This window comes from Gadus macrocephalus, chromosome 4 (genome assembly GCF_031168955.1).
Source record: "Gadus macrocephalus chromosome 4, ASM3116895v1".
Classification (NCBI taxonomy): Eukaryota; Metazoa; Chordata; class Actinopteri; order Gadiformes; family Gadidae; genus Gadus; species Gadus macrocephalus.
Genome location: NC_082385.1, coordinates 19,631,802 through 19,645,337, shown reverse-complemented (window position 1 = coordinate 19,645,337; position 13,536 = coordinate 19,631,802). Strand labels below are relative to the sequence as shown.

The 13,536-nt window shown below is 45.5% G+C and overlaps 1 protein-coding gene and 1 long non-coding RNA gene across 6 annotated transcripts in view; both read left to right on the top strand.

The window, feature by feature from the left end:
• Positions 1-13,536, top strand: part of LOC132455115 (fibronectin type III domain-containing protein 4-like) — a 38,383-nt gene that overhangs the window by 23,470 nt on the left and 1,377 nt on the right. For 2 of the 4 annotated variants that reach the window (XM_060048858.1, XM_060048856.1), the window contains exons 3-7: positions 4,739-4,854; positions 8,550-8,651; positions 10,204-10,306; positions 10,529-10,618; positions 11,106-11,278. In XM_060048858.1, the coding sequence (XP_059904841.1) occupies positions 4,739-4,854; positions 8,550-8,651; positions 10,204-10,306; positions 10,529-10,618; positions 11,106-11,278 (584 nt within the window). The remainder of the gene's footprint in view (positions 1-4,738; positions 4,855-8,549; positions 8,652-10,203; positions 10,307-10,528; positions 10,619-11,105; positions 11,279-13,536) is intronic. The other 2 variants (XM_060048859.1, XM_060048857.1) reach the window with 1 other exon arrangement.
• Positions 1,463-3,913, top strand: LOC132455127 (uncharacterized). Of its 2 annotated transcripts, XR_009525084.1 has the most exons (3): positions 1,463-1,755; positions 2,168-2,261; positions 2,905-3,913. It is a non-coding gene; the product is annotated as an uncharacterized LOC132455127 (long non-coding RNA). The 2 variants fall into 2 exon arrangements; XR_009525083.1 differs by lacking the exon at positions 2,905-3,913 and having other exon boundaries at positions 2,168-2,501.

The following is a 13,536-nucleotide window of genomic DNA, read 5'->3' as shown; positions in this document are numbered from 1 at the left end:
TGTACTCAATACTTCAGAGTACCCAGAACAAAGAACTCAGAAGTATACCGTACCTCTTATAATTGTTGTCAAAAATATGAATACTGAATATTTGAATTTTTTTCAATGCTCATTTTCAGTAGTGTGGATACACTAGTACAGGCTGCACCTTCTCACTCTTCTCTCTGACAGCGAGTTGACGCACACAGTACTACAGTGCCCACATAGACCCTTCCCTCCCAGCCAATCGCAGCACTGTCTCTCGCAGTAATTCGTAGCTTCACCTTCGGTCTTGTATCGAAGTTGGAAAATCCAGTATCGTGACAATAATACTTCTTGCACAGTATCAATTTGTATTCAGACCATCCCTGAAGGTCTCTTATCTTGTTTCATGCATAACGTAGTCAGGTAGCATTGCCTATTTCACAACTGAAAGGTCACAGCATATTTATATGGAATGATGACTGAGGAATATATTTTCATCAAAGATTTATCAGCGGTTAGAGACACCCGTTTTTGTCATATGGCTGGAAGCACCCATCTTACTTGATCCATGACATTTTTTTTTTTTTTGTGTCTATTTCCCGGAGCTAGACCAAGTGCCGAATTAATCGGTAAAGCGAAGAAGTTCATCAAAAGAAGGACTATAATGTTGGTACTAGTTTTGTAGGAATACCAAACCATTGAACAATTGCTGCTCATACCTTAGAATGCTTCTCTGGGTGTTCAAAATTGAAAGAATAAGTACATAGTTATATTTGGGCTTAGAGTCAGACACAGAGAGAACATATGTTTAACTCTGAAGTCACAATCAAACAAACAAAACCCAAGAGTTTACCTTTCAACCATTTTGTAAAACATAACCTGAATGATTTAAGAGGTTTTCCTCTCAGCCTGTCCTCCAACCTAAACAACAGAAAAGGTTGTTTGTGGAGATCGTCCAAAATGATCCGTATTCTCAGTGGATCCGTGTTCTCAGTGGGAAATGCAACATTAAGAAAGATTCAGCATTCAAATGCGTTTTGATAACGTTTTCTATTGTTGCCATGGTGATTCATACGGATGCTGCTATCCCTGAAACCACTCAGCTTGTTGTTTGAGTCATGTTTTTTGCGTAGGTCAGTAATCTGAGCTTTGGTGCTATTTTATGACGATGTTTCAAATAAAACATTTCAAATGACCCACGGACGACATGTCTTCTTCTTTGCAATGGACTGTCACTAGACAGACGTGTTTTTGTGGGGCAACCCTGAAGTTTATGCTCGCTTTGCTTCTTCCCGAAAATCCATTCCAAAGCTTAATTTTATGAAAACGTTTTGTTTATCAAGATAATCATGACAAATAAATGCCACTTTGAATGTTTTTGAAGCGTAGCTGCAATCAATAAATTAAAAGGCAGATGAAAATGACTTGGGAGTGGGATAGAGACGACTGGTCTCTTATATGAATCAGGGCATTAAGGTTTGCTACAATTTGCAGATAATGGCTGTGTCCCAATTCCTAGGACGCATCCTTCGAAGGCTGCATTCGAAGGATGCATCGACGCCGATTGCGTCACAGCGACGCGCCAAGTGCTGTCCCAATTCCAAGGGTCCTTCAAATGCGGCCTACGAATGCAGCCTTCTTTTCCCGGATTTGAAGGATGCATCGGCTGTATCCTTCACGGCCCAACGTATCCCAAGATCCTTCACGGCCCAACGTATCCCTCCCAAGATTCATTGCGCACTCAATCAATGGAGTTGGCGAAGAATGGCGATTTAAGTTTTGCATTTAAATGTAAGTATTTGGTTTCTAGTCACTGGAGTATTTAACGATACAAATGTTAAAAAAAAACAAGGGCCCTTAAAACTTTTTTCATTAAAGTTATAGGCAATATAAGTAAGGTAACGTTACAGTTAGTGACACTGTAACGTTAACTAAGAACACCCGTTAAGCCCTATAGTTTCAAATGTAAGAGGTCAAAATGGTTATATTTACCGAAATTGTGGCGATTATATAGATAATTTGCTATTCTGTAACGTTAGATAAATGGACCAACGCGAACACAGGTTGTGGACCCTGGTTTTCAGACCGTAACGTTACAGACGTTGGGATTGAGTACACGGTTAACTTGGTTATTTTGCTATTTAAGCTGCTTTTGTTTGGTAGTGTAAAGCAAAACTAATTCTAACATTTGGTTTTGGTTTAGGGAGCCAGCAGCATACTGCTCGATTTATTCTATAGAGGGGGGAGAACGATGAGCTGTTCACCGGGGTGAAATACTCGGCAAGTGTGGCTTGGGGGTAAGGAAACAATCGTTTATTTATATCGTAAGTTAGTTTATAAAAATTATTATAGGCCATTTATATATCTACATTTGACCATCTTGTAAAGGTTAGTTAAATTAGCCCTCATTAAACAGCAGGACAGATACAACATCCCCAGAAATCGTTTACTACGATGTCCTATTTTGGGTTCTTAAAGAAAGAAAGACAAAAAAAGTCACAGCTCGCATCAGTACTAGACAGCACTAGAAAAACACACAAAGAAAGAGGGTTTTTTGACTTCTACTGGTTGTCTTATTATTATGGGCTTCTATAGGATGAGGGCTAATTTAAATGTAACCTTTACAAGATGGTCAAATATATATATTATAAATGGCCTATTGTTAACATGGGCTATTAACATGATTGGTAAATGTGTCTCTTGTTTTCTCTGATTAATAATGTCTGTGTTTAGGACAATTCTGGAGAAAATAGGCCTGCAGGGGAAGGTGACTCCCCTGCAGGCAAAGAAAAAATGGGACAATTAAAAAATATATATAAAGTATGTACATGTCATTTTAAATCTACATTATTTGTTTTAACCATGCAAGTTAACCATGCTGACATTTGTTTTAATACTGCTGTTGTTGTTAACAGCCATGATTGATTTCCTCTGCCTTAGGATTGCAAGTATCCAGGGTCAGGAGAGGGGGTAGGTGGGAAACCCACTGCTGCAACTTGGCCCTGGTTGGTCCTCATGGATGAGGTATTGGGACAGAGGCATTCCACCAACCCCCCTGTCCTAATTGCCTCCATCCCTGAGAACACACCAGGGCCAAGTACAGCAAGTACAGCAGTGGTGGATCAGGAGGTGGGAGGACAAGGATCAGGAGGAGGAAAGACAGCGAGGGCCAAGGTCCAGAAAGAGGGACAGAGAGGAAGACATGTTCCAGAGTCGCTCACCATCTTCCGAAAAGGACTCAAGACTCACCTGTTCAGAGTCCACCTCGACTCTGCATAGCCACCCTCCCCCTTCTGGCCACCATTGTACACTGTGTTGTATTGTATTGTATTGTATTGTATTGTATTGTATTGTATTGTATTGTATTGTATTGTATTATAGACAGTACTTAACTGTGTAACAACTGCAGTAGCTGCTATCATGGCTGTAACACGGGGAATTGATTAGCCGATTGTGGTACTTGCACTTGGTTCTATGAACATCCTTTCTGTACCGACAGCGATATATTGATGCACTTCTTATGACAAATGTACTTATTGTAAGTCGCTTTGGATATAAGCGTCTGCTAAATGCCCTAAATTTAAATGTAAAATGTAAATGTTCCTGTTAATAAAAGAGGACATGAGGCTACAAAGGGAGGCAGAGGAGAGAAGAGCCCAGGAGAGAAGGGAAAGAATGGATAGGTTTTTCTCAATTTGAGCGTTTGGTGGACAAATAACTTATGTTCTGTTATATTTAACACATTGTTTATTATTATTTACATATTTATTGAAACTAACTTATTTAACTAACTATTTAACTAACTTTTTTGATTAACTATTTATTAAAACCCTAACTAACTTTTTTGTATTGACTAATGTATTCGTATATAACTTATAAAACATATATACAACAATAAAACATTCATGTGACTATTTACAACAATTATTATAAAACTTGTATACAAAAACATAACGATCAATATTAATTGTTGTTGGTTTCTTAGTTCTTTTTTTCGCACTGTCCGGTTTAACTTCTGTTTACTAACAGGTCAGCTGTCAGGGTTGCTAGGTGACAGGAGCAGCCCGTGGTCACGCAAGATAAAGGGCGGTAACGGTTTGTTACGTAAACCGGAAATGCTCCGTAGGCTAGACCGTCCCATTTCTTCGGCCTTCGGAGTGTCCTTTGCGGTCTACGAAGGCCGCATCCTTCGAAGGACGCGGTCTACGAAGGATGCGTCCTATGAATTGGGACACAGCCAATATACAGTGAATCTAGCTCTACAGGAAGTGATGTCATAAGTAGGGGACGAAGCCCCCCTGTTTGCCGACACGGTCAAAGCGTTCGACCAATCACGACAGAGTGGGCGTGTTGACCATCAAAGCACACTGGGCTACTCGGGAGGCGGGCCTTAAAGCGACATACTGAAATTGGTTTTGCAGAAATGAACAGTGAGAATAATAATATATGTTAGAATATAATAATAAATCTTCATATAGACTAACCATATTCTAGTAGTACCCCCAAATGCAATTCTTGACTCTTAGTGCAATCTACTGGAAGTATATTAAAAAAGATATATAGCGTATAAAAAGTGGCTGGTAAAAAAGATGAGTGGCTGGTAGATTATTAAATCTACCTGCCACAGTGGCTGGTGGGCAAAAAAGTTAATTTCCATCTCTGGTGTGTGTGTGTGTGTGTGTGTGTGTGTGTGTGTGTGTGTGTGTGTGAGTGTGTGTATGCGTGTGTGTGTGTGTGTGTGTGTGTGTGTGTGTGTGTGTACATGCATGTGTAGTGGTGCCGGCGGCCCCCGTCAACGTGTCGGTGACCCAGCTCAGAGCTCATTCTGCCATGGTGACCTGGAGCATCCCACAGGGAGACACCGTCATCGGCTACGCCATCTCACAGCAGGTACACACACACACACACACACACACACACACACACACACACACACACACACACACACACACACACACACACAGCAGGGACACACACACACACACACAGCAGGTACACACACACACACAAAAACGCACACACACACACACACACACACACACACACACACATACACACTTCAGGCCCCGAGGCCATCGTCTGGAGCTGGAGCTGCTCCATGACGTGTGAGAAGATGTTCAAAGCACGAGCATGTGGCCCAAAAGGTGCCACATGCAGGTCGCACAGGAGTGAAGACACAGGGTACATTGTAAAATAAGCAGAGGGGATTAAAAAGGACTCCCATCTGGACACTGAGCAGCCTTCCCTTTCCCGCTCATGTTGGTCCTCTCTTCTGGAGTTCGGGCACCTCAACCTTCTCATGCAGACCGTTTGGGTAGCTCCTCCATACGCTGCTCCTCAGTAACTTCCTGGACCATATCCATCAGATCAGGGAAGTCCTGGTCGGTCTTCTGCCTCATTGGCAGCTTCTCTTTTTTGGGGTTATTCTGGTGTGACTCCGGTTCCTTCTTTCCTCCAGCCTCAGTACAGATCAAAACACCTGTTTGTTTGGTTTCATGACAATGCATTCCTCATCCTCTTCAATGTCTGCCAGGGTTGTTACTGGTTTATTCAGGGTCGGGGCGCAGGAGAATCATCCGTCGTTTTTTGATGGGGACGAACAATAGTAGTGTGGTGTTCGTTATTCTCTTGGCTGTCATCACAGGAGATCTCAAGGTCTTTAGTATCATTCATTGGACATCTCTGCTGGTGACGTTTTCCAGAAGGCAAATTTTACTCTCAGAAGCATTACGTAGCATTAAATAAAATGAAATAATTAAGGGCAACTCAAAGTACCAAACATTGTACTTATTGCAAAAAAAAACCTGGCTGGACTGAGTTTAATTCCGCCAAATGTAGAAAGATTGTAAACAGCATTTCCGCCGCTCAGTTCTCAAAGTTATAAAAATATATATTTTAACCATTATTATAAGCTGCATCAATTACCTATGTAGTGTCAAAATGTGTGTAAAAAATAAGACTGGCACATCCTCGTCTCCACGGACACACCTGTCTGCTCCCTCCAATCAAGTTAATCATCCTCTCTCACCCTCCGTCACCCCCTCTCACCATGTTTCTCTTTCTGTCGTTGCCCCAACCCCCTCCCCCTCTATTTCTCTCTCTCCCTACCCTCTATCTTCCCCTAGCCCTCCCTTCTCTGTCCCCCCCTCTCTCTCCCCTCTCTCTTCTCCCCCTCTATATATCCCTCCCTCCCTCTCTCTATCCCCTCTCTTCTCCTCTCTTTCTTAACCCCTCTGCAATCTCCCCCTCTATCTCTCTCCCATCTATACTCTCCCTTCCTCTCTCTCCACTCTTTCCCCCTCCCCCCCTCTTTCTCTTTCCCCATTCTCTCTCCCCTCTTTCCCCCCTCTCTCTCTCACACCTCCCCTCTCTATCTTTCCCTCTCTCTTTCCCCTCCCCCTTTTCTCTCTTCCCTCCTCTTCTCTCCCCCCTCCCTCCCTCTCCCCCCCCTACCCCCCCACCCCCCAGTGTAGTTTCCCCTTATTTGTTTCAGACCCAGTCTTGCCCTGACAGCCACAACATCTGTCGTCAGCCCCGCTGCCAAACGAACACTAACGCAGCTCGTTTCACGCACGCAATGTTGGATGTCAGCCGCTGGGGATTTATAAACGCAGAGAAATGGAGAGGCAGCCCTTCTTGTGTAGTGGGTTTATTCAGTCCAGAAGCATATATATAAATATTATTTATTTATTTATTATTAATTCTCAGATTTTTCTAGAAGTACTGTTCCGGGCGTATCGTCCAAGATTGATCGAGGTTGCATATCAATCAAGACCTCTTCCTGACCAGTAGGCGGTTCTCTGTCGGCCCACTGATTTGCCGCTGTGTCCCTGACTATCTGCACTGCGAGGCGATGTGGCCGCTCTCAGCCAGCCGCCCATGCCTTGCTCAAGCACTGGTGCCTTGGGGGGGAATTAATTCAGAAACATCTTTGGTTTGTTTTGTTTTTCCAGCCAGAGTTCTGACCACGGAGAACAGCGGTCACTAGTGCCCCCTACTCAGGAGGGGAGTGGGTGGGGTAGATGGGAGGGAAGAGAGAGGAGTGCGGGGGAGAGAGGCAGGGAAGAGAAAGGCAGGGAGAGAGGATGGGGGAGATAGGGAGGGGAGAGAGTCAGGGAGAGAGAGGGAGGGAGAGAGGAGTGTGGGGAGAGATAGAGGGGAGAGAGAGGGAGGGAGAGAGGAGTGTGGGGAGAGAGGGAGGGGAGAGAGTCAGGGAGAGAGGAGTTGGGGGAGAGAGGAGTGGGGAGAGAGAGGAGTGGTGGGGAGAGAGGAGGGGAAGAGAGAGGAGTGGGGGGGTAGATAGGAGGGAAGAGAGAGGAGTGGGGGGGAGAGAGGGAGGGAGGAGAGGGGAGTGAGGGGGAGAGAGGGAGGGAAGGGAGGGGAGTTGGGGGGAAAGAGGAAGGGAAGAGAGGGGAGTGGGGGGGAGAGAGGGGGGAAGAGAGGGAAGGCAGAGAAGAGCAGGGAGATGGGGGGGGGGGGAGAGAGAGAGGCAGGGAGAGAGGGAGGGGAGCGATAATTGTCAGATTCATCTCTCAGATGTAAGTAAAATCCACTAAATTCTAACCGAGTCCAAATGCTCTTATTCATCTGAAAAACACAAGAACCCGTGAGCAGGGCTCCGTGGAAGGTGTCCTCCGCTCCTCAGTGGAGGAAAGTGGGAGGACATCTCTGCAACACAACTGCTGCTCTCAACACCTCCCTGGCACCGCAAAGGGACGGACGGGCCGACAGAGGAACAGACGTTCCGACAGAGGGACGGACGTACTGACAGAGGAACCGAGAGTACTTCTTGGTTGCAAAAGGTGTGCGAGAGAAAGAGAGAGAGTGATGCCAGCATTCATGGATTGTCGTTCCACGCTGCTTTGTCTGCTTTTCGCGGTTGGCATGGAAACCGTCGTCATGTGTTTGTGTTCTGGGGATGAATCGAGAAAGTGGAGGAGGAGAATGCAGGATTAGGATTAGGGCTGGGTGGATTACAGTGAGGGGGTTCGGTTTGGAATGTAAACAAAAGCAAAATAGAGTATGCTTTGTGTTGAGTGTTGGACTGTCCAGAGTGACTTGGTGATGGAAAGTGTGCGATTCACAAGGTGTTTTATCCCACAGATGTCACACCTTCAAGACCACAGCACCCATAAACCTTCAGAATGAGACACACACACACATCGACCCACACACCCTGACACTTTCACACACAGGCGCGCATGCCGAGGACAACCAAACAATTACATCAAAATTACTGAGATCATGCAACTCCCTCGTTTAAAACGGCACGACTGAGCGAGCCAATAATGGATGACACGTCCAAAGTGCCTGACCACAAGGTCTGTGAAAAACACTTGTTAGTTGCAATTGAATGTCATATGTCATTTTGTAACAATTAATTACAATAATTATAATTTGTACAGCCCAGACTTTCAGGCTGATAGACTGATCTGTCCGTCACACACCTGGTGGAAAATCCCATTTGTGATATAACAGTCTGCATTCCAGTAGATTAATCATATGTCTGCGTGTGTGTGTTCATGCGTGTTCATCGTGTGTGTATGTGTGTGTGTGCCTGTGTGGGTTTGTGTGTGTCCACACAGAGGCAGGATGGGCTGATGCAGCGGTTTATCCGAGAGGTGAACACTTCCAGCCACTGGTGTGTGTTGTGGGACTTGGACGAGGACACGCACTACAGTGTCCAGGTGAGAGGAGCCTGTCCCAGCCCAAGCCCCACCCAGACTAATTTATGCTGCTATCCATTTGGATGGTACGCTGGTACGAACGACGAGCTTCAGCGAGAACGTGACGTATTTCCCTTGCTGCAGCCTTCCAGTTTGCCATTTGTGTTTCTGTCGAGCCACGAGGGGGAGTAGTAGCAGGCTAGTCATCATTAGCAACATAGCCTCTTTAGCAAACCAGCTTAAAAACTAAACTTTACATTGAATTGCACGCAAAGCAAGACCGTGCAATGCATACATTGTTGACCGGATTAAAGCAGTAATGAAATCAAGTGTGTAAGAGGTTTTAAAAACGACCTTAAAACCACCAACGTGGTACAAATTGAAAGAAAATACATCTCATCCCCCATTAACTATGGGCGCAGCCATCTTCTTTGCGAGTTGTACAGCTCTGCTCGCTCTACTTTGAAAGCGACGAGATACTACGACCAAAAGGGGGCGTGCCTCAGTGAAATGCCGCAAGAAAGCTGGGAGATTTGCGACTTTACCACTTCGTAAATCCAAATGGATAGCAGCATTAGTCCCAGGCTCCCTAAAGGCTAATTACTAAAATATTGAAGCCTGTTGCAATCGTTTGGTGCCTGTGAAATATGTCTGAATTAAGGTATTAAGCTTTCTAGCCGCCGGGACCCGGATTTGTCCAACACAGAACATGCACAAAAACAGTTAATTTCGAATTTCCATAAGCGACATACTGGATGGATTCATGGATTCATGGAGAAAGTAAGTCGAGCAATGCCTGTGCCACACTCCACCTAGCTGCCTGTAAACTGTTAAACCAGTGATGGCTAGCTTGACCTGTGTACATTGATTGCTCAATGCACCACAGGTGTGCAGCCTCACCAGCCCCAGGGTCCAGTCTGAGGCTGCTTTAACCAGCCATCATCCACACACACGCTCCACAGTAGTCCACAGTAATTTGTTTTTCATGTTGTTCACACATATCCTTTCGGAGCAGGTAGGTTACAGGTGGAATCAGGTTGCACTGCAGGCATCAAGCTTCCAACCCAGAACCTTTGGGCTGGGATTTGAACCCCTCACCATTACATAACCCCGCCTCAGTACCCCATGCCAGCAGGACCCAGCTGGGTCTTTTGACCTGTTGATCTGCAAAATCACCTATTAAAAAACCAAGAGACATCAACCTGTTTCTCCCCACTAACATGACAATATTTTAGAAGAATGCAGCCTCAGAACCTATTTATATCAGTGACTACAGCAAACTCGATAACCCCCACCTCTTTCCAAAGTGTCTCAGTAATGGAGCAGAGCTGCTGGCCCTCCTTGAGATCAATATCATCACTATTATCTATATTATTCCTGGTCTACTAACACTCTTCCCTGTCATACATTAGTCAGCCCTCCCCCATCCTACTCTTTACAGCCTCATCTAATCATTCTGAACTCTCCTCAAAACTCTGGTGTGGCGTACGTGCGAGCGTGTGTGTGTCTGTGCATGCATCTGAGCGTGTGTGTGTGTGTGTGTGTGTGTGTGTGTGTGTGTGCGTGTCTGCAGGTCCAGTCAGTGGGTCTGCAGGATGACAGCCAGCCCAGCAGAACCATTCAGTTTAGAACCCTGGAGAGAACCGACCACTACCCTGCCGGAGTCCTTGACCATCGTAAACACACGCACACACACACACACACACACACACACACACACACACACACACACACACACACACACACACACACACACACACACACACACACACACACACACACACACACACACCACACACACACACAAGAACACCAGGATTATTTTTATATTATTCCGATCACAAAAAACCGACTACAAATGAGCTCCATGGAGTTGTGAAACATCTCTGTGTGTCCAGATGAACCTGCCATGGAGGGTCTGGACATGACCCCCCAGCTGCAGACCGGGGAGCTGCTCATCATCACCACCGTGTTGCTGCTCTGGGCTGGTAGGTCTGAGAGAGACAGTGTGTGTGTGTGTGTGTGTGTGTGTGTGTGTGTGTGTGTGTGTGTGTGTGTGTGTGTGTATCAATTTGGCACAAGTTAATAATTTTTCTTTCACTGACCACAGAGTGTCGCTGGTTAGGGTCGTGTGTTACGGTTGGGTTAGGGTTATCAACGATGAAAAAACTTTTAACTTGTGCCAAATAGATATTTTAGTAACAATTAACAAATATTAACAAAGGATTAGGTAATAACTAGTTTGCTATTTATTATGGCACATTATTATAAAGTGTTGCCTATACATATATTTGGTCCTGATTTGACCATATTTCTTACACTCTGTAGTCATTAAGTGTGTGTGTGTCTGTGCGTCAGTGTGTGTGTGTGTGTGTGTGTGTGTGTTTGTGCGTCTTTGTCACTGTGTGTGTGTGTGTGTGTCTTTGCAACTGTGTGTGTGTGTGTGTGTGTGTTTTTGTATGTGCGGCTGGGCAGCCGTGATCGCGCTGTTCTGCCGTCAGTATGACATCATCAAGGACAACGACTCCGCCGGTGGAGGGCGGGACAAGAACAAGCGGCCCTCGGTCCGGGCCCCCGCCGTACCCTACTACCATCCCTCAGCCTCCAGCTCGCCCCTTTATCACAACGGCTCCGTGCACACCGGCAAGGTACCTCAGAGAGGACCTCCTTATCCCCTTGACGATCCCCAGCATCACCCCGATCACATGCCATAACATCCCCATGGCAACCACCCTCATCGCTGCCTCCAGCGCGGCGACCGTCCCTGCCATCGTGGCGGACACTGCCGCCACCATGACGACCATCACCTACACGACCATTGGCGTTAGTGTCAGCATGACGACAGCCACCACGACAACCACCATCAGCGTCAACCCGACAACCACCAACAATGTCCCTACCGACAAATATATTTGCTCTCGCCCATTAGACTTGACTTCTTTTACATTTACACTGCTATATTGGTATTTATGTATGCTAGGGTAACACATGCTATGTTTTCCGTGCTATGGTAACACATCCCACGGTTACCAATGCTATCGTTACACATGCTATAGTAACACATGCTATGGTAACACATGCTACGGTTATCCATGCTGTGGTTACCAGTGTTGCCACAGTTACCTTGAAAAAGTAATCTGATTACTGATTGCTAGTTACTCCTTAAAATAGTAACTTAGTTACTTTACTGATTACTTGATTTTAAAAGTAACTAAGTTAGATTACAAGTTACTTTACTAGTTACATTTAGCTGCGAAAACACCCCCTGCAGCCTCAAAATAAAAAATGACCACCGGTTTTGCCAAAACTAACTTTCTTTTTCGTTGGTTAACTTAAAGTTGTTTATTTAACCCGGAGCTTGGAGTAATCAATTAAACACTAACAGAGGAGGCAAAACTACAAAAAGAAAAGGACCATTGGGTGCTGTCCAAATCAAAGAAATGACTATAACCAAAGAGAAGCTCCCAAAATACACGTCCGCCTAGTGTTTCTTAACAAAGGTGTAACTGCGTGTCGGTTTTCGATAACCTTCAACAACCTTACCCTGGCCCAGTTCCCTGGTAGCTAACAAGAGCCTCAATCAAGTAACAAACTAAGCATTTGAAGACCTAAATGGCAAGCTGCAAATCCGAGACAAGGTGCCGCCAATGTTGAGCCCGCCCGTATTTTGTCTTCCTGGATCCTCGGCTTTCCGATGCAGCAACCAATCACGTCCGGGGAAAGGCACATCATAACTAACATAATTGTAAACAAATCACATGCATGGAAAAACACATGGTCATTTGCATGGCCATCGACAAACGGAGGGTTTTACCCATGAGAGCGGGGCGTCAGTCCGCAACCGTAACAGAGACTTACGCTTCACACGCACACGCACTCTCACACAAACAGGCAGGCAGGCGGACGGACGGACGGACGGACGGACAGACAGACAGACAGACAGACAGACAGACAGACAGACAGACAGACAGACAGACAGACAGACAGACGGACGGACGGACGGACGGATGGACGGACGGACGGACGGACGGACGGACGGACGGACGGACGGACGGACATCTGTCTGTCTGTCTCAGACAGACAGACAGACAGACAGACAGACAGACAGACAGACAGACAGACAGACAGACAGACAGACAGACAGACAGACCATTCCATCGCTCCCAATCCAATCGGCGATCCGGTAAAAAAATTATAACGCACAGTGTCTTTGATGAGTAATTTTAATCTGATTACTAATTTGGAATTAGTAATGCGTTAGATTACTCATTACTGAAAATAGTGGTCCGAGGCCAGTAACGTGTTACTAATTAACGCGTTACTGGCATCACTGGTGGTTACACATGCTATGTTAACACATTCTATAGTAACAAATGCTACGGTTACCCATGCTATAGTTACACATGCTATGGTATCACATTCTATGGTTAAACATGCTATGGTTACACATGCTATTGTAACAATTGCTATGGTTACGATGCTATGGTTACACATGCAGTAATAACACATGCAACAGTTACCCATGCTATGGTTACACATACTATGGTAACACATTGTGCGGTTACCCAAGGTATGGTTACACATGCTATGTTACCAATGCTACAGTTACACATGCTGTAGTAACACAGGCTATGTTACACATCGTATGGTATACATGCTACAGTTACACATGCTATGGTAACACATGCTATGGTTACCGATGCTAAGATTACCCATGCTACGATAACAAATGCTAGGGTTACACATGCTGCAGTTACAAATGCTAGGGTAACCCATGCTGTAGTAACACATGCTAATGGCACTGCGGCATGGGACCCCCACCCCTTAATGGGGGTGAGAGGAAGCCTGATTGAGTGATAGGCTGTCGGGCGTAGCGTCTACTCAGCATACCGCAGGATGGTTCAGC